The following is a 19,600-nucleotide window of genomic DNA, read 5'->3' on the forward strand; positions in this document are numbered from 1 at the left end:
CTGTATAAATGTGTATGCAATAAGAGATCTCCTTGGCTTCTCTAATGGCTGCTACTCCCCTAGGTGTGGTTTGTCCTTTTTAGTGCAAATTACTTACAAAAATGATTAAACATTTTAGTAATCCAGTTACCATGGGAATATAAGCTCTGAAGCACAAACTGCTGCTCTAACAATTGATATACTATTGCAAAACAATTATGAGTAGATGTTGCGTCTTACTATTTAGGGGACATGAGCTTAAAGGGGGTGTCAAGGATTAGTAAAATATGGCTGCTTTCATAAAAAAATAAAAGGTCCATTGGTTATGCCTGGTATTGTACCTCAGACTGATTCACAGAGCTGCAATACCACACACAACCTGTGGATAGATGTGGCGCTCTTATGGAAAGAAAGCAGCCTTGCTTTTTTAATCCTGGAAAATCATTTCATCAACCTTTGACTATTAGAATCAACTAAAATTCACAGTATTAGCCATATTTTTTATTTCTAGATTTGCTTCCATTTTCTTGCATGCCCCATTGTGATTAGGGCCTCACGATTTATATCTTCATTTTGTGTTTGCATTTTCACATCTATAGATCTTTAGAGCTACTGTTTGCAAGTAATCAGAATAATAAACTTCTGTATGGTGAGCCGCCTAAATCTCCTAGAGCTACACGCAAGTTCTCATCCCCACCACCCCTCTCCATCACCAAGTCATCATCCCCAAGTCGTAGACGCAAATTGTCGCTTAATATTCCTATAATTACTGGTGGAAAAGCATTGGACCTGGCCGCCTTGAGCTGCTCTTCCAATGGATATTCAAGTGCCTGTCCTGCTCCTCCTCCATACAGCAAGACGAGCCTGGACATCAACAAACTCTATGTATCTGGAAGTTTCCCAAGCAAGGTGGGAGAAGGAGAGGAGCCACCCGCTGAGAGAGATGAGGAGCCAGTTGCACCACGCCAAAATAAAGGTACATTCTGGTGAAATGGGAGCACCGATGGCACTGTAGTGGGGGAAGCAATTGAGAAAATCTGCTAAACTCAGAATTGAAGAATGTAATGCTCGAAATCCAAGTATCTTAAGTATAGGTCATCACATTAATGCTGGGTTCACACGATGTATTTTGGCATGTAATGTGGCACGTAGATGCCGCGGGAGCTTTTGCGGGCCATATACGCTCCCATTGATTTCAATGGGAGCCGGGACCGTATACACGGCGCTATTTTGCGGCTGCCGCAAAATCAAACATACATCGTGTGAACCCAGCCTAATAGCTTCAGATAAAAACATTATTGCAACTACTGGGAGAGAGAAGTTAAAGGGGTTGTCCAAGTTGGATACCAACACCCTATTCTTAGGATAGGTCATTAATATTAGATCGGTGGTTGACCAACACCCAGCACCCCCACCGGTCAACGGATATTTGGGCAGTGTACGGAGCCAGATGCAGGCAGCTCTCTACACTGTACTATAATGGATTCCAAACAATTGATCTATCAGGTTGATAAATCAGACGAAAGATTATTTAGAAACAAGGTTATAGCAAAAAGAGATTTAGAGATTAGAGGTAATTTAAGAGAGATAATGAAATGAATGAAACAGAAAGACAAGACTGTCTGAATGAGGTAGAGAAGATTGGCTCATGTATCAAAAATGGGGATTCTTAAGCAAAATTTCTGGCAACCAGACAATAGAACGTCCCTTACAGTCAATGTTACTCTTATAGAATTAGCATAATTATATATGTGACGTATCGTTAATTCCAAAAAAAAAGCATTTTATGGCCTAAACAACATCCTAGAAAGATGGACGCACTCCAAATAGTTTTCAATTGAGCTTGCTTATTCTTTATTATTGCAATGTATCACAGTTCATGTGACATAGGAAGCCGCGTTGTAATTGCACAGAGAACTTTAGTATACAGTTTACAGTATACGTTTCAGGCAAAAACTGTCCTTCATCTGGCATATATAGAGGTGTCAATAGAAATAGGGGTAAGCCACTAAGGCATGGTCCATGGATGATAACCATGTATTGATCTATGGTTTTTCAACGTATACTAAAGTTCTTTGTACTATTACAATGCGGCTTCCTATCTTTCATGAACTGTGTGATATATTGCAATAATAAAAAATAAGTAAGCTCAATTGAAAAGTATTTGGAGTGCTGTCCATCCTTCTAGAGCAGGGGTCAGCAACCTTCGACACTCCAGCTGCTGTGAAACTATAAGTCCCATCATGCTCCATTCACTTCTATGGGAGTTTCAAGAACAGTAGAGCATGTATGCATGCTGGGAGTTGTAGTTTTACAACAGCTGGAGTGCTGAAGGTTGCCTAAACCTGTTCTAGAGTGTTCATAGTGTTTGGTGGGGACTGCTCAGTCGTCCCTGGAACTGTACACCCAGTAAATCTCCACTTTGAAAGTGCTGCCTATCGTTCCCTTTGGCTGACTCCACAACAGGTCTGTCTTTCTTCAATGCTGTGTGTTTTCTAATATTTACGCTAATAGTTCCAAAGCATCTAAGGATTCTGGACTTGTTAGATTGCAAGTAATGATCTGTAATGCTAGTTTATTATTTGTTACTTTCTCATTCAGACTCTGAGTCCTGTCGAGCAGAATCGGACAATGAACAGACACAGAGTGACGAGGCGGAGACCGATACGTCCCCAACCCGTTCACCAACCACACCTATATCTCAACGTGGTCGTAACTCTGCAGGTGAAGACTATATATTCAGTACTAATTTATCTGTCATTATCTTATCAAACATGGCCTAAAATTTCCAGCTTTTCACTCCAGCCTATGTATTTAATATTTTGGTATATCCATCTTTGCAGTGAATCTCTTAGCTGGAGGCAGTTTCAACTAAATGGGTAAACTAAAGGCCCAAATACAGTCCGGGGGCAGTGTAATAGAGCCTTTCGGGTCAGAAAGTATTAGAAAGGGAAAATTGCGCAATTATTTTTAGCAAAAATGGGGCAATTACACCTTTTTGAACAAAAAAGGGGCAAAGTGCACATAACTTATAAGGGTGCATCTAAACTAACTAAGGCCTGGTTCACACCTGTGTTCGGGGAATCCGCACGGAATACCGAAGGCATTGACAAGCGGTGAGCAATGATAGCATACGGACCGCATAGACTATAATGGGTCCATGTTTTTCCACACGGTGTCAGCACGACTCATGCAAAGAGAAAAATAGTACATTAAGTACTTTTCTCTCCGCATGTTCCTTGCGGGCACCGTACACAAAACACATGGACCCATTATAGTCTACGGGGTCCGTGTATAAGCTCACTACTTGTCAATGCATTTGATATTCCGTCGGGGGGTCCCCATGTGGACTCCCCAAACGAAATACCCAATGCAGATGTGAACCAGGCCTAACACATGCACAACATTTAACAAGGAGACGCACCGACATCCGAAATAGGCACCACTGTAAAACTAGCCTAAGAAAAAGCTTACCTAAGAAAAATATGGCCAAATGATATGGTCAGATGATAAATAACCCCCACTGTGCTAATTTTTCCATACAGACTTTACACTCTTCTCGTATAATAATGGAATTGTGATGACTTCCTGCCGGGAACATGACAGCAATCGCAGCAATCTATCCGCAGCCTCTGCTTTCGCCATTGCAACGGCTGGAGCTAATGAGGGTACTCCAACCAAGGAAACCTACAGACGGATGTCTTTAGCCACAGCAGGTAAGTATCCAGTTATATGCTGAACAGAGTGGATGCAATGAAGGGTGAATTACGCTTTGACTAGTACCAGAAGTCCATTTGGCACCATTGTTGTCCATCATGTGACACTTCCAGTTGTCATTTGGAGTTTCTTGCTCCTGGGATGGAACAGAAAACTGGAAAAGACAATGTAGTTCTGAAACCAGCCCAAAATGGACAGACAGAAGGAAGCATTAATGCAAGAGCTTGCTTTGCCAGTCTGATGGAGACACATAGATTTATGTAAAAACTACATGACATTTCCATCTAAGACTATATGAAAAGTTGCTCTGTTTTTCCTCTTAGGTTTATTTCACATATTTAGGATTTCATCATAGCATTTTTGATATAGTATTTTTGCTAGAACATCTGCAGCAGAAATGTAATGGGCCATAGGCTAAGAGTTGACACCATGGACAAAAATCTTCACTGATGCTTTGCAGGCATCCCTGCATGTGAAGGGGATTGTGGAAATCCATTCACTTGCATGGGAGGTGGACTGAACATGGATTTGGGTTGATTTAAGTGTCAATTTCGCATCATGTGAACCTTTATATGCAATGAAGCAATATATATAAAAGTGATTGTAAGGGTGGACTTTCCCTTTAACTATAAATTAAATTGTAAAACGTTGCTTCATGTAGAATCACGCAAAAATAGATTTTTCAGACAGAAGCTACATTTTTGAAGAGCCATTGTAATAGAACCCAGTTCACATTCCATTAGTGTCATTTTTGTTGGTATTACATTACAGTAAAGGTCATAGAATCCTTTATTAATGAATATGTATGTTGTGTTTGTTGCAGGATTCCCTTCAGACCAGAGGAATGGTGACAAAGAATTTGTAATAAGAAGGGCAGCAACAAACCGTGTACTCAATGTCCTCAGACACTGGGTATCCAAACATGCCCAGGTACATGCCAAGATCCGCTAATACACACACCGCTTTCTGGCAGCAGTTAGTGACTACTCAGTAAGGACGGGTTCACATCGGCGCCAGGTCTCTGCTTTAACCATTCTGCTGGGTTTCTGTCTTCTGCCTGAGAAACTGTAAAAGGGACGGAAACCCGGCGGTCAGATTTCAAACCTATTCACTTGAATGGGTTGCAAAGTCACCACCCGTGTGCGTCTTCTGCCTCTCCGCGGTGATACTGGTTTTTTAACCAGACACAAAGTCATACATGCAGGACTAAAGCGGAGATCGGGTGCAGGTGTGAGCCCTCCCTAACTGTTCCTATCATCATTACCTCTGGTCCCTACTTTCTGGTCCCGTCTTGACATGAAGAAAATGCCTTCCTAGCCATTCACTAGCTGATACAAGGTCATCTGCCTGTCGAAAGAAACCAGAAAGCAGAGACCAGTGGAGGGCCGATGCAGCATCAGAACAGGAGTCTTGGAGGATTGGCGCTTCTTTTACCTTTTTAACCTATTGTGAACCCCTTTAACACAACCACAATTATTAATATGCACGTTTAATGGGATATTTCTGTCTTTAATAGGATTTTGAGACAAACCTGCAACTAAAGAGCAAAGTCATTAGTTTCCTGGAGGAGGTTATCCACAACCCCGAGCTGCTAGCCCAAGAGAGGAAGGCTGCAGCCAATATTATTCGGTAAATCATTATACAGGATCATGCCCACACACAAATACTGTTGATATAATCTTGAAATTTGTATATAGCTCACAGTTTGGTCATATTATTCTTAAAAAGGTGTTGATCTCCTGATTTCTTTCTACTGAAAATAGTTCCGTCTTATTTCGTGCCAATCCGGAGCTCCTTGATGGTCTTCTTACAGGCCACTCCAGCTAACACCATTAGGTCTTGGGCAGAAGCTATCATGACGTGTTAAGGAACCTTTACAAGAATTAACTCTGCATGCTTGAGTTGTTTCCTGTATAGGTTTATTGAGGGGTTGCGACTACTTTGCTTATTGGTGATGATTTCTTGTAAGCTGGTCTTTAGGCAGCCATTAGGGAGATGTACCAAGGGGTTACAAATGCAACTATAGTGGTAACAGCAAAACCTCAGGAAAGGTACTGGGATACAGCTGTCTAGCTATCTTTCTTAGAGGAGAAAACTGATTGTGATTATAACCACATTTGGAACCCCCATGTTGCAGCACCTTCAATGGCCTTTACTATTGAAAGCTGTAAAATACCTGAATATTACTTTAGTAATGAATGCACGTAGAAAAGACTGTACTAACACTATGTTCCCTTTCAGCACGTTGACACAGGAGGATCCTGGAGATAGTCAGGTCACACTGGAAGAAATTGAACACATGGTAAGTCTGATGTTTTACTGTGTTCACATTAGCATCATTGCTTCTACTTATAATGGAGCTGCATGGGCGGGCACTATTGGGAGGCCAGTTCCCTTCCAGCAATGGCAGGTAATATGGTGTTGTGTAGCTTAGTTATCCATTTGCACCACATATACGCTTTCAACACATCAATCCCTCTATACCTTCTATACACTCTGCCACATCTTCTGGGAATGTCCTTTAATACTTGCCTTCTGGGTTGAGGTTCTTGACTTATTTACCCTTGATATCCCGCCAGATCCTTTAGTGTATCTGCTAAATGTTCCTCCTTGAACCATGGGAAAAAAAATACGTCAGGCTGTGTCAACACTTCTGCACAGTTGCTAAAACTCTGTACGTTCTTGGCGACAAATATTTCCTCCATCCCGATTAGAACTATGGCCAATATCGGGGAAATTGTCTTCCTGGAGAACCTTGTTGCCTCCCTTAATAATACTATGGGCTTTTTCTTTTCTGTTTGCGATCCTTTCTAATATCCTTACTTAGCCTATCCTTTGGGCATTAGACGTGCTGAAAAATAAATGAAGCTTAAAGGCCTAAGGCCTGGTTCAAATCTGCGTCAGTAATCCATTTGGGGGAGTCTGCATGGAGACCCTTCCGAATGGACTACTGAACATATTGCCAAGCGGTGTGCATTGAGAGCACACGGACTACATAGACTATAATGAGGTTCGCACGAGTCATGCGGACAGGAAAGTAGATCGTGAAGTACTTTTCTGTCCGAATGTTCCGTGCGGAGACCGTGCGGAATGCATATGGACCCCATTATAGTCTATAGGGTCCGTGTGCTCTCACTGCTCACTGCTTGCCACTGCGTTCTGTAGTCCATTCGGGAGGGTACCCATGTGGACTCCCCTGGACAGATTACCCGCGCAGATGTGAACGAAGCCTAACAGATACCTGTTTGCTATGTTATAGCCTCAAACTATTTTTAAGCATCTTGTAAGATTTGTCATTGACCATATCCTTTGACCTTCTTAGTTTAACCAAATCGAAGTAAATTACCAGTATTGATTATGTATTTTCTGAAAAAAATATTTAAAAAGGGTGTCTCTGAGAAAACCTTTGTCCCATAATGAACCATTCAGTAAATCCTGTTTAGGATTCCACCTTAAATTTTTGGAGAATGGGCGCATACATTAAGGCTGGATTCACACTTGCGATGGAGTCTCCAGCTCCGCCACAGAATCTCACGAAAATCAGGAGAGAAGTCCTACAAGGAGAACTTCAGTATAAAACCGGCGGAAACACAGCACATCCTTTTATAGTCTATGGGGTCTGCGGGTTTCCGCTCGTAACCACTTTTTAAGCGAACAAGATCTCCATCTTTCGAGTCCTCATGTGTACCTTAACTATGGAACCCGAGCGCTAGTGTGAACCTAGCATAACAATGTTGTAGATTTAACAACAGATCTGCCAAATATGGAGCATAGGACCCTGCTTTCTATCTGAAGAAGTGAGAAAGAGGACACTCACCATTCAAGTCTATTCCTAATAATTGATATATGGAAATTGTAGCCACATTATTGCCACAATTATGGTGTATATCAGGGGTCCTCAAACTTTTTAAACAGTGGTCCGGAGGCAGAGCAGGTCGCACAGACATCGGGAGCGGTGCCCTCCAATAGGTAAAGTGAAGTGCGCTCCACGGCCTGGCCCGAGCTCCCCAGGAGCTTCATTATAAATGCACGCCTGCCGGCGTTGTTGGCGGGGCCAGACAGAAGTGCTTGGCGGGCCGCATGTGGCCCACTGGCCGCAGTTTGAGGACCCCTGGTGTATATGGTGTGTAGAAAACACCAAGTAATCGAAAAAGCAAATGATATAAAATGCAATATGTAATGTTTTTCTATGCTTATTCTTTGCAGGTGTTGAGCACTCCTGTGGAACCGTTTGAGTCGCTCTCTGCTCTGGAGATTGCAGAACAAGTAACATTACTAGATCATTTGATCTTCAAGAAGATCCCCTATGAGTAAGCTTCACCTGCTTATAAAATCCCATCACGTAGTCCTATTTACTCGGTATACGCATGTCATCAGCAGTCATTGTTATCAGCATGTTTTGTTTTATTAACCCCTTCCCACCACGGGCATATTTCGATGTTCATTTTTGACATAACCCCCCATTCCCCTGTTCCAAACCCCACAACATTTTTATTTTTCCGCTCTCAGAGCCATATGAGGTCTTAATGTTTGCAGGACAAATTTTTCTTCATGATGCCACAATGAATTATTCTGTACAATGTACTACGAAGCTGGAACGAATTTAGAATGGGGTGGATTTGAAGAAAAATTGCATTTGTGCGACTTTCTTACGGGCTTCGTTTTTACGACTTTCACTATCGGCTTCACTTCGTTTTTACTGTAATCCACTATCACCAATTGTTCCATGTACTATATCGTTTGCATAAATTAAATGTGCTATGTTTGTTTGCTTATATTAATCCCTTTGCTGTCTTTTTTTCCTGCAGAGAATTTTTTGGCCAGGGTTGGATGAAAGCAGACAAAAATGAGAGGACACCCTATATCATGGGAACAAGCAAGCATTTTAACCATGTGAGTTACAGTTATTTTTGCAGAAATAAGTAATCTTTACCAATATAGGGTGCCCACACATTTCCGCTCATTCAGTTGGCAGCTATTATCTTCTTTCCCTGAAACAAACATGATCAGTATAGCTGAGTGTGCAAGTGTTTTCAGTAGGCAGAAGGGAGTAAATTCTGTTAGACTCCTCTACTGGTGGCTTATCTCCTCAGAGAACAAAGGACTGTAGATATGTCGGGAAAAAGTCGCCTTATCCTATATTCCGGCATATAGACATTCCCAGGAACCACGTGGTCCCAGAGGCGATGACCTGGTCCCAGGTGTTGGACCCTCGCAGATGTGATCGCAATGGCTAAAGATAAGCCATCAATATCACAAAATGAATAACCCCTTTAAAGAAGTCCCTTATTCTCCATATTTATCTCTAATTTAGTGTATTGTCTAGTAAAGTCATGCATCAGAAATAGTGAGTATTAACATCATAGCAACCATGTTTATGGGATGTCTCAGATGAGTAACCTGATCGCCACTGAGATCTTACGGAGTGAAGAGCCCGGCGTGCGAGGATGTACCATTGAGAAGTGGGTGGCAGTGGCGGATATTTGTCGGTGTCTACACAATTACAACGCTGTTTTGGAGATTACATCATCACTGAATCGCAGCGCTATATTCCGGCTCAAGAGGACCTGGATCAAAGTGTCTAAACAGGTAATACAGTAAAATTCTTATCATCTCTCAAATTCTGGTCCATCAAGGTGTCAGATTATTCAAAACCATTCAGAAGATATATTTAGCTGTACCTGACAAACAGAGCAAGATAGATAAAGCAATGTATTGGGTAAAAAAAAACTTCAATTAGCTTATACTACAAGTCTGAATAAGATCCTTGAGATCGGAGTACCCCTTTAATCATTTTTTTACCTCTGTTCTAACCACTATGCTCTTCTTACTAGACAAAGACCTTAATTGACAGACTTCAGAAGTTGGTGTCTTCAGAGGGGAGATTTAAGAATCTGAGAGAGGCCTTGAAGAAGTAAGAATTTTTCACGTAATTCGTGTATGCAAATTAGGTATCAAGTGCAGAGAGGACGAGTCCCCATGTGTTAAATAGTTAGAAACCGCGTGACATTACTGTTGAAAAAGTCTTAGGGATATTGTTGGGCAGTAAACTTCATTTAAGGAACTAGTGGCAGGCAGCTGCTGCCAAAGCAAATAAAATCAGAGTTTGCAACCAGGATATCATCTTGGCTCTATACAAACCACTGGTCAGGCTACATGTAGAATACTATGCACAATTCTGGGCACCTATATATATGGGAAGGATACAGGGGTGCAGAGGAGAGCAACCAATGTACGTAAGGGGATGGGTGGATTAGAGTATAAAGACAGCTCGGGTTGGAAAAAAGATGGCATGGGGGTGACCTAATTATGGTGTACAAATACATGAATGGACAGTACATTGATCTTTACAATGATCTCTTTACACCCAGGCCTGAGACTAAGGGACATTTCTATGTGCCAAGGACTCTATGCAACTCACTGTCACAGGTTGTGGTGAATATCGTAGGTTACGGGAGCTAGAAATTTTTGGGATAGGACATTGATCCAGAAGCTGCAATTGCCAGATATGGAGTTGGGGAGGATAGTGCTTGAGATTTTGTCAAAATTCCCGTGTAAAAAATACACATGGAAAAATCAGACTCCCATTGACTTCAATGCTGTTTTTGGTGCGTTTTTTGCGCATTTTTTACATGTGTTTTTTACATGTATAAAAAGTCTATATATTACCACCAGGAACCGGCAAAGGTGCCAGCCTTACATGAGCTTTGTAATGGCATATTTCACCCCTGTTACCTTACTATGCTTAAAGAACAACCTCTTATCCAGCTTCCTCTTCTGTCACCAGCTGTGACCCTCCCTGTGTGCCATACCTAGGGATGTACCTGACTGATTTGGCATTTATAGAGGAAGGGACGCCCAACTACACAGAGGACGGCCTGGTCAATTTCTCAAAGATGAGAATGGTGAGTTATAGACAGAAAAAACAGATAATATATAATAAACTAGCTGGTACCCGCGACTTTGTCTGCGGTGATTGTAGAAGTGGGTATATACAGGCGTGGGTAAGGTTTTCGTAGTGTGTATAAGGTATGGGATATGAAATGTAACTTTGTATCTTGTTTTTTCTGTCATTCAGAGAATACGTGTGACTTTTGTGTTGCAGTTACTTTGTATTTGAGCTGCTATATATTCGGTGTTGTGAGAAACTTTACATAGTGACTTTGGGACAGAAGTATTTGAAGTTAACCCTTTCCCGCCGATGGCATTTTTTGATTTTCGTTTTTGACTCCCCTCCTTCTAAACCCCATAACTTTTTTATTTCTCCGCTCCCAGAGCCATATGAGGTCTTAATCTTTGCGGGACAAATTTTTCTTCATGATGCCACCATTATTTATTCTATATAATGTACTGGGAAGCAGGGAAAAATTGAGAATGGGGTGGATTTGAAGAAAAAATGCATTTCTGCGACTTTCTTACGGGCTTTGGTTTTACGGCGTTCACTGTGCAACCAAAATGACATGTCCCCTGTATTCTGTGTTTCGTTATGATTCTGGGGATACCAAATTTATATGATTTTATTTACATTTTGACCCCTTAAAAAAAATCCAAAACTGTGTTAAAAAATTATTTTTTTAAAAGTCGCCATATTCCAACAGCCGTAACTTTTTTATACGTGCGTGTACGGGGATGTATAGGGTGGATTTTTTTGCGGGACCAGGTGTACTTTGTAGTTCTACCATTTTTGGGAAATGTTATTGCTTTGATCACTTTTTATTCAAATTTTTATCAGAATCAAAACAGTGAAAAAATGGCGGTTTGGCACTTTTGTCCATTTTTCCCGCTACGGCGTTTACCGAACAGGAAAAATATTTGTATAGCTTTGTAGAGCGGGCGATTTCGGATGCGAGGATACCTAACATGTATGTGTTTCACAGTTTTTAACTACTTTTATATGTGTTCTAGGGAAAGGGGGGTGATTTGAATTATTAATCCTTTTTATTTATTTTTAAATATTTTTTTAACTTTTTTTAAACTTTTTTTTTGCATTTATTAGACCGGCTAGGGGTATTGACATGGGTGGGGGGTGTCGCGGATTGTCAGAGCGGTGGGGGTCGGCAAACATGGCTGCTCCGGAGCGTTAAAGAGAGTCTCCTGGAGTATCATTAAGGTGAGGGGCAAAGTGGTAAAGTCTATGTATATGTGATTGTGTGGGGTTAGGGGCTAGGCTGTAGAGGGCAATATGAATTTTGTGGCTTGCTATGGTCAAAAGTGTGTGAGATTGCAGAGATGGTGGTGTGAGTTTGGGTTTTGTGGGGGTCCTGGCACAAACGTATGTGCGCTATTGTGACAAACAGTAGCCTATTGTTTAATCGGGTGTATTAACTATGTTTGTGGAAAATTTCAGCCAAATCGGTGGAGCGGTTTTTCCGTGATTGAGGAACAAACATCCGAACATGCAAACATCCAAACACACAAACCCACAAACTCACAAACTTTCACATTTATAATATTAATAGGAATATATATATATATATATATATATATATATATATATATACTAAGAGGGGTTTCCTTTATTAATGCTGATTTATTTAATGACTTGTATTTGACTAGATTTCACATATCATTCGAGAGATAAGGCAGTTTCAGCAGACGTCCTACAAGATAGAGCATCAACCTAAGGTAAGTAAGCCTGCCATAGCAATTCTGGATGAGCTTCATCCATCCAGTCCTGTCTCTTAAACCCACTATTACCGGCTGACATATAGACAACAGTAGTAGGATGTATTGCATTAGAGGGTTTGTCCAGTTTAGAAAAGGATTTCCAAATTATGGGGCAGCACGGTGGCTCAGTGGTTAGCACTGCAGCCTTGCAGTGCTGAGTCCTAGGTTCAAATCCTGCGAAGGGCAACATCTGCAAGGAGTTTGTATGTTCTCCCAGTGTTTGCGTGGGTTTCCTCCGGGTACTCCGGTTTCCTCCCACATACCAAAGACATACTGATATGGAAAGTAGATTGTGAGCCCTATATGGGACAGTGACTGACAATATCTGTAAAACGCTGTGGAATATGACTATAACTAGCAGGCTGTATGCTTTGTTCACTTCCTGGTTTTCTCAGTACATTAGTGGGCGGGGATTCACTTGCTCTGCTAGCTCTCTTCATAGCAGTACATGTTTGCAGTCAGTAATGATGGATGGTTGTAAATGAATTAGCACAGTATCACTGGAAGATGCACAATATGAAGCTGATGTAGCAGAGCTGGATTTGATAGGTGCTGAGAATCCCAAATTTACATGCTACAGGACCAAGAGTTAGCTTGCCATAAACTCCGTTTTAGGTCTTTGTTTACATACAGAGGTAACAGACTCCCTGTGTCAGCCCTTATCAGCAAAATTCAATTAGCCAACCTGATAACTGGGAAATAAACAGCTCAGAAATACAAGCTGCTCCCAAGTCCCGAGCACTCAGCTCCCCTCCCCTCCTGAGAGCAGGGAGCTACCATCACCTGTCCTGAGCGGAGAGATAAGATCATCCCCAGGTCCGTGGTTATGGAAATGCAGTGTAAACAATGACGTGAATAATCTCAGATAACAGGCAAACAAAGGAGTTTTGCTTAAGCAATCTATTTAGGAAAAGTCTTAAATCCACATAAGCTAGCAGTACAGATAGGATCCTTGAGATGGGACAACCCCTTTAACCTTACCGATCCCCCCATTTTCATTTCAACACTTCCTGTTGTTACTACTAGAAATGTATGAATAAATGGGTGTTTCCAGTTGGAGGGGTGCCCCTGTACCCATGCTGATACTGTCCAGTGTCAGACTTTGTTGGGAGTGGAATGGTTACACCCAGGTGATAGGTGGGTGGAATCTGGGTTTCTGTCAGTACTTAGGAATGGCCATCTATATTAGATGTTTGGAGATCAGCTGTTCCAGGAACACACGGCTCCTGGTAATGTTTACATCCTGGGAGCTGTGATGGTCATTCACTGTACAAAGTGTAGTGGTGACTTTAAGAATTGCAGTGCTGTCCCATACACTTCAGTTTGGCAGTACCTAATCTGCTGCCACACTGTACAGCTTGTGAGCAGCATGGCTCCTGGTATGTAAGCATTGTGCAGGATCTGCAGGGGTCTCGGCTGTCAAATAGGCCATCAATATTAGATGTAATTGTATATGTGTTTATAAAATGTGTTATTCAATGATGTTATTGCAATTTGCAGGTTACACAGTACCTCTTGGATACCACAGGAGTACTGGATGAAGAGGGTCTTTATGAAGCTTCTCTCCGTCTGGAGCCCAAACTTCCCACTTGAAATTTTGCCGTGTTTCATCTGCCTGTATCATATTGTACAGACCCCCCACGCCTCTCGCCAGATTCCTTTATGCAGGGGTCACCATGCAGGGGCAGAGATGTCTGTGTCTCCATCCATCCCAAACACCCAGCTACTCCCAATGGAGGCCCCACAATGCCCTCACACCCAATGTTCCCCAAAGACACCCCTAGAAAGTGTGACCAGGGTGGAGACGGAGATACCTCTCACCAGGAGCACTGGCCCAGTGCATCATGTGCTGTGCTGGCAAGGACTGAAGAGTTGCTGTTGCCTCCTATTGACTGTAAATTTAAGAATAAAGCAACATGTCGATGTGCAGCATCTCACCACCAAACCAGCGGTCACCACCTCCACCACCGTGCTTGAATGGAGGAGTTCATGGCTCTGTGTGTCTTTCAGAGGGAGATTTCAATAGTGAACTTTAGAGTTCATGTTTAATACTCCATCATGGAGAATAGAGGTGATACTATCCTGCAGCAAGAGAAGAAGGCACATTCATAATAGCAATGTGAGCGCAGCTCTATAGTACAGAACCAGCTCCATGAAATGACCAGTCTCTCATGCCTTAGAATGGCACGGCACATGTCCAGCAGATTGCTAGTTTTGCAAATTCTGGACTCTACTCCAGCTTTGTCTTGTTGACTTTGAGCAGTAGTATGTGTCCATGGCTGCAACAGAGAAAACAAATTGCACAAATTATCTAGATAAGAAGTACAATGGCCTGCAGCTTAATAGCTGATATAGTGGGCTGGTCCTATGGCTGCTATAATGGCTGAGAATTCCAGTGCTTTACTATAGGAGTGTCATAGCAAGGTAGGGAGCTACAGCAGAAGGCTTATGGCAGTGGATGCATATGGAATTAGCTCAGCAGTGTAAAGGGAAGGTCTGATGCTGGTTTAGGAAGAATGTCCACAGAATGGTCAGTTGAATCTGCCGTGGAGGTCCAGCAATGAGTGTTGAGAAAAAAAAAATTTGCAGCTACATTTTGTTTTCTTTATTTTTTGTACTATAAAGTGTTTCCTGATTACCTCTCGCTAATAAATCTTTTATCTCAGGGTTACCACCAATCCAGCTTGTTTATTGAGATCTGTAAAACTGAAGGAAAATCTGGAGTCAGGAAATATTGTCCTACATTCGATGGGGGGGGGAGGACGATTTATAGTTAGTTAGCCATGCAATCCAGAATTTTGATGTAAAAAGCAACACCAAGCAGAGTTTTGTACCTTTTCAAGATTATGGCTCAGTTTACATAGCAACTTTGGTCATGATTCACGTCTTCAGTCCAAAGATCACTATGAGAACGGAGCCTAACATTGCAAGGGTGCTGCAACTTCTACTCACAAAAATAATCCAGCAGTGAATGATTGGTTTGCAACTAAAAGTCGCCAGTGCAACACATTCCGGATCAATGTAATTTGCTTACATTAGTTAAAAAGGGGAAGGGGAGAAGACAGCTAAGGCTGGTCTTACACGACCGTAATGCTTTTACGGTCCGCAAGTTGCTGATCAGCAACACTAGTTGCTGATCATCAACTTACACTCCGCAGATGTCCATGACCTGCCGCACTCGCCCATAGAGTTCTATGGGCGAGTCCGTGCAGTGCCGTGAATTGCAGCCATTACGGACATGTTCTAAAAAGTGCGGACCTCGGTTGCGGCCCGGCACACCACAGATAAAATATCCGGTGGTGTAAGAGGCCACATTGAGTATAATGTGTCCGCAAATGGTCCGCAATTGAAAACCCTCAATTACGGACCATTTGCGGACTTAAACTACGGTGGTGTAAGACCAGCCTAAGAGAGAAAATTATAGCAGCAGAAACCCAGGCTTAGTCTCATGCTGGAGCTAACTAGGAACTTTCTATCACAATCGAAGCTATTTATTAACAAAAAACATTTCATTATTTCTTTATATCTGTTCTGCATGGTCTTGGGGCTCTTTCTGAGTCAGAGAGAGGCAGTCATGGAGCTGATTGTCCTCTACTTACTGTGTGCATTAGTCACTATCCACCAACTCATGGAAAGCTGCAAAGTCATATAATGATAACAAATATAGTATTATGGCCCTCTTATGCCGCAATGTAATGGTCCCTTATGCGCCATAAAGTACATTGCCCCTTTTGCCTGCTCTGTACCCCCTGCCCTACGGGGAGCGAGAGGTAAGTGAAGATTTTAATCTGATTTACCACGCTAAGTTTTTGGTGCCCTACTCTGCCACACTTAACTCTGTCAGTACTGAAGCAGGGAAAGGGCAGGGGTCCGAACAGCTAATAGTAGTAAGAATGAAATCTGCACTTAGCAGTCGGGCTCTAAAGAGTACAATGAGCACTTTTATCTGTATTGATGGAAGTGCTTATTATAGAAACCAGGCTTAGTAGCCCTGCATAAAGCACTCAAGAGACCCCCGCCCCCAGAGAAATCATAGTGTTTCCGCCCACTTGGCTAGTATATCTTAATTTGCATTTACCCTTAAAGGTTTATGTATAATGGAATTGCCACTTGAACAATTCCCAGAGATGGAATTACCGATTAAGCTGTTTCCAGATACACTGCATGAACTCTGAGATCAGTTGTTCTGGCTGGTAGAGTCTATGGCTACCCCTGAGGACTTCAACAGAGTCCACCAAAAGGAAGGTTGGGCTTTACCAGAGAAGATCCAGGTTACCACACCAAAGCTAGTGTAAGAAAATAGGTGCACTTGCAGACAAAGACCAGACCAGTGAACCTACAGCAGAGCAAAACATTCAGGATAGCTTAACCCCAGGAAAGCTCTTTATAAAGGACCTTTCTCCACCTCCATCACCTCTAGTTCTTAGTATCAATTAATAGACGCCCCTCCACTGATTCCAGAAAAGTTGGAGTTTTTTTCTCTAACCCCCACCATTTAACAGTAATAAGCTCAGTTAGTTTTGGTGCCTGATATGCATAACTTTAAAACTCTGTAATGTCATGTGGGCGGTGTCAGGCAGGGGGTGTGATTCAGAGCTCCAATCAGAGGCAGCCAGTATCAGAGCTCAGAGTCACACCCCTTGTCTGCTTCTGCTTGACACCGCCTTCCTGACAGTGCAGAGCTTAAATAGCATATCAGGTACCAAAACTATCAGCACTGATACCACAGGAATTGTGGGGTCTAGAGAAAAAACTCCAACTGTGCCGAAATCAGCGGCGCAGCTGTTAATTGATGTAAAGTGTTGACATTAAAGTAAAGAGTCCTCTTTAAGGCTAGGTTCACAACTGCATTCCTGCCTTCTTGTCATGGTTGTGAAGATGCCCGACAACCGTGGTACTGAATGATGCTTGCACTACTGGGGAAACGGGGTAGGTAGGCTGTCCCTAACGCTACGATGGCTAACTAGGCCCTGCCTGAGGGTGTAGGTCAGCTGTTCCTGACCTAAGCTCTGCCCTGACAACTAGCCGGACACAAAGTCAGACATACAGAACTTTGTGTCCAATTTTGCCGTGGAGAGGCACAAGACGCTCAAGGCGGTCACTTTGCAAATCCATTCAAGTGAATGGGTTTGAAAACTGACTGCCGGGTTTCTATCCCCTGTCCACTTTCTCGGGGCAGAAGACGGAAACCGGCCAGATTGCTTAAAGCGGAGACAGGGTGCTGGTGTGAACCCGCCTTCTGGGTGATGCCACACAGTATTGGAAACACCAGCCTGTAAATATGTCAGGGGCATTCCTGTGTGTTAGAATTGAAGTCTCTGCCTGTCACGGACTGGTTTGGTGGAGTGTGAACAGGGTCGGACTGGGGTGTCTAGGGCCCACCAGTGGAATTGTTTTTAGGGGCCCACAATGAGGACCCCGCAGATGAGCTATACCGGCTAAAGGTAATAACTAGAGATTAGCGAACACTAAAATGTTCGAGGATCAAAATCCGATTCGAACAGCTACTCACTGTTCGACTGTTCGAACGGGTTTCGAACCCCATTATAGTCTATGGGGAACATATACTCGTTAAGGGGGAAACCCAAATCCGTCTCAGGAGGGTCACCAAGTCCACTATGACACCCCAGGAAATGATGCCAACACCTCTGGAATGACACTGGGACAGCAGGGGAAGCATGTCTGGGGGCATCTAACACACCAAAGACCCTCTATTACCCCAACATCACAGCCTAACAACTACACACTTTACACACTCAAAAAAACCTCTATCAAAGTAGAAAAATACCTGGAAACCTTCTTTACTCCCCGAATGGATGGACACAAACCCCAATTTAAGCTCAACAAACATTAACAACCACCCCTTTAAATCATGTTCCCCATGACAACCACAGATGGAATAGGCAATGGGAAATCCTTCAGTCCCCACCCTGAACTGTCATTGTGTGCGTGTGTGTGTGTGTGTGTGTGTGTGTGTATGTGTGTGTGTGTGTGTGTGTGAGATGTGGTAAGACCTTCCAAAATGCACTTTTAAGGCCTTAACATGAGCCCTTCCAAACAAAGTTACAGGACCTTAAGCTGAGCTACCAGCAGAGATTGAGGCCCTTGGCATGAGTAGAGCCTTGCACCAGCAGTGTTTTTGGCCCTTGGAGTGAGTAAAGCCTTGCACCAGCAGAGTGTTAGCCCCTTTAAAACTATTTGCCCCTAAAACAGTGGTTCCAGAACCATCACTCTCATTGTGTTGGATTGATGCAGTGGATTGGACTGAGGACCCAGACATTGACATTCATTTTGATTGGGAAATTGATAACTTTTTGGCATCAAGTCCTGGGGGTAACTTTTATTTAGAGGACTGCAAAGGTGGAGAATTGGCTGCAACCACTACTAGCGGTAATGGTCCTCTAATATCAGACTCTACATTACCTCTACAGGGTTCTGATCAGGTGTTAATTGTCCAAACAACATGCTCCAGTACTTTAGATGTAGATCAGAAACCACTTTCCTTTCTGACACCAGATTTAACCAAGCTTCACCATCATCATCCTGCTGAGATGGAGCCACTAAAGGAAACCTTGCCTTCAAAGGCATGTTCTGGAGCTGAGACTGAGCCAAATGTAAACACAGAGCCCTTTGGAACGGAACAAAATTCACCAGCAGTGTTTATGGCCCTTAGGGTGAGTTGAGCCTTGCACCAGCGTGTGTCCCATGTAACATCAGGCGGGCCCTAAGTTCTGAGCTTTGCACAAAGTTCCACTTGACCACCGACATGTGGACAAGTGCATGCGGCCAGGGACGCTACATCTCAATCACGGCACACTGGCTGAATGTAGTTGAGGCTGGGACCGGGTCACAAACTGTCGCGGCCTGCCTTCTCTCCCTGCCCATTATTCCTGGCAGGAGTGCTGAAACACCACCCTCCTCATCCTCCGCCGTTAAATTGACCCCAGCTACGAGCTGGAAACGCTGCAACACTGGCGTGAGAAGACGTCAGCAGGCCGTGCTGAAGCTCATCAGCTTGGGGGACAGACAGCACATTGCCTCTGAGGTCAGGGATGCCATCCTGGCTGAGATGGCAATTTGTTTTTCCCTGCTGCCCCTGGGGCCAGGCTTTTTTGTCTTGTTGGAGGGCTCTGGAGCTTGCCAGCCTCCAACACATTCCATGCCTGGCCCACGTGTTCAATGTAGTGGTGCAACGGTTTTTAAAATCATACCCCAAATTAGTGGAGCTAAGGGTGAA

At 43.1% G+C, this 19,600-nt stretch overlaps 1 protein-coding gene across 3 annotated transcripts in view; it reads left to right on the forward strand.

Moving 5' to 3' along the window:
* RASGRF1 (Ras protein specific guanine nucleotide releasing factor 1) overlaps nt 1-14,928 on the forward strand; it is a 43,055-nt gene extending 28,127 nt beyond the window's left edge. For 2 of the 3 annotated variants that reach the window (XM_075273136.1, XM_075273138.1), the window contains 13 exons: nt 579-955; nt 2,581-2,703; nt 3,525-3,695; nt 4,520-4,626; nt 5,213-5,325; nt 5,938-5,998; nt 7,903-8,006; nt 8,505-8,589; nt 9,088-9,285; nt 9,531-9,610; nt 10,484-10,601; nt 12,253-12,321; nt 13,864-14,928. In XM_075273136.1, the coding sequence (XP_075129237.1) occupies nt 579-955; nt 2,581-2,703; nt 3,525-3,695; nt 4,520-4,626; nt 5,213-5,325; nt 5,938-5,998; nt 7,903-8,006; nt 8,505-8,589; nt 9,088-9,285; nt 9,531-9,610; nt 10,484-10,601; nt 12,253-12,321; nt 13,864-13,956 (1,699 nt within the window). In that variant the 3' untranslated portion in view covers nt 13,957-14,928. The remainder of the gene's footprint in view (nt 1-578; nt 956-2,580; nt 2,704-3,524; nt 3,696-4,519; nt 4,627-5,212; nt 5,326-5,937; nt 5,999-7,902; nt 8,007-8,504; nt 8,590-9,087; nt 9,286-9,530; nt 9,611-10,483; nt 10,602-12,252; nt 12,322-13,863) is intronic. The other variant, XM_075273137.1, reaches the window with a different exon arrangement.
* Nucleotides 14,929-19,600: the final 4,672 nt, after the last annotated feature.

This window comes from Leptodactylus fuscus, chromosome 5 (genome assembly GCF_031893055.1).
Source record: "Leptodactylus fuscus isolate aLepFus1 chromosome 5, aLepFus1.hap2, whole genome shotgun sequence".
In the NCBI taxonomy this organism is placed as follows: Eukaryota; Metazoa; Chordata; class Amphibia; order Anura; family Leptodactylidae; genus Leptodactylus; species Leptodactylus fuscus.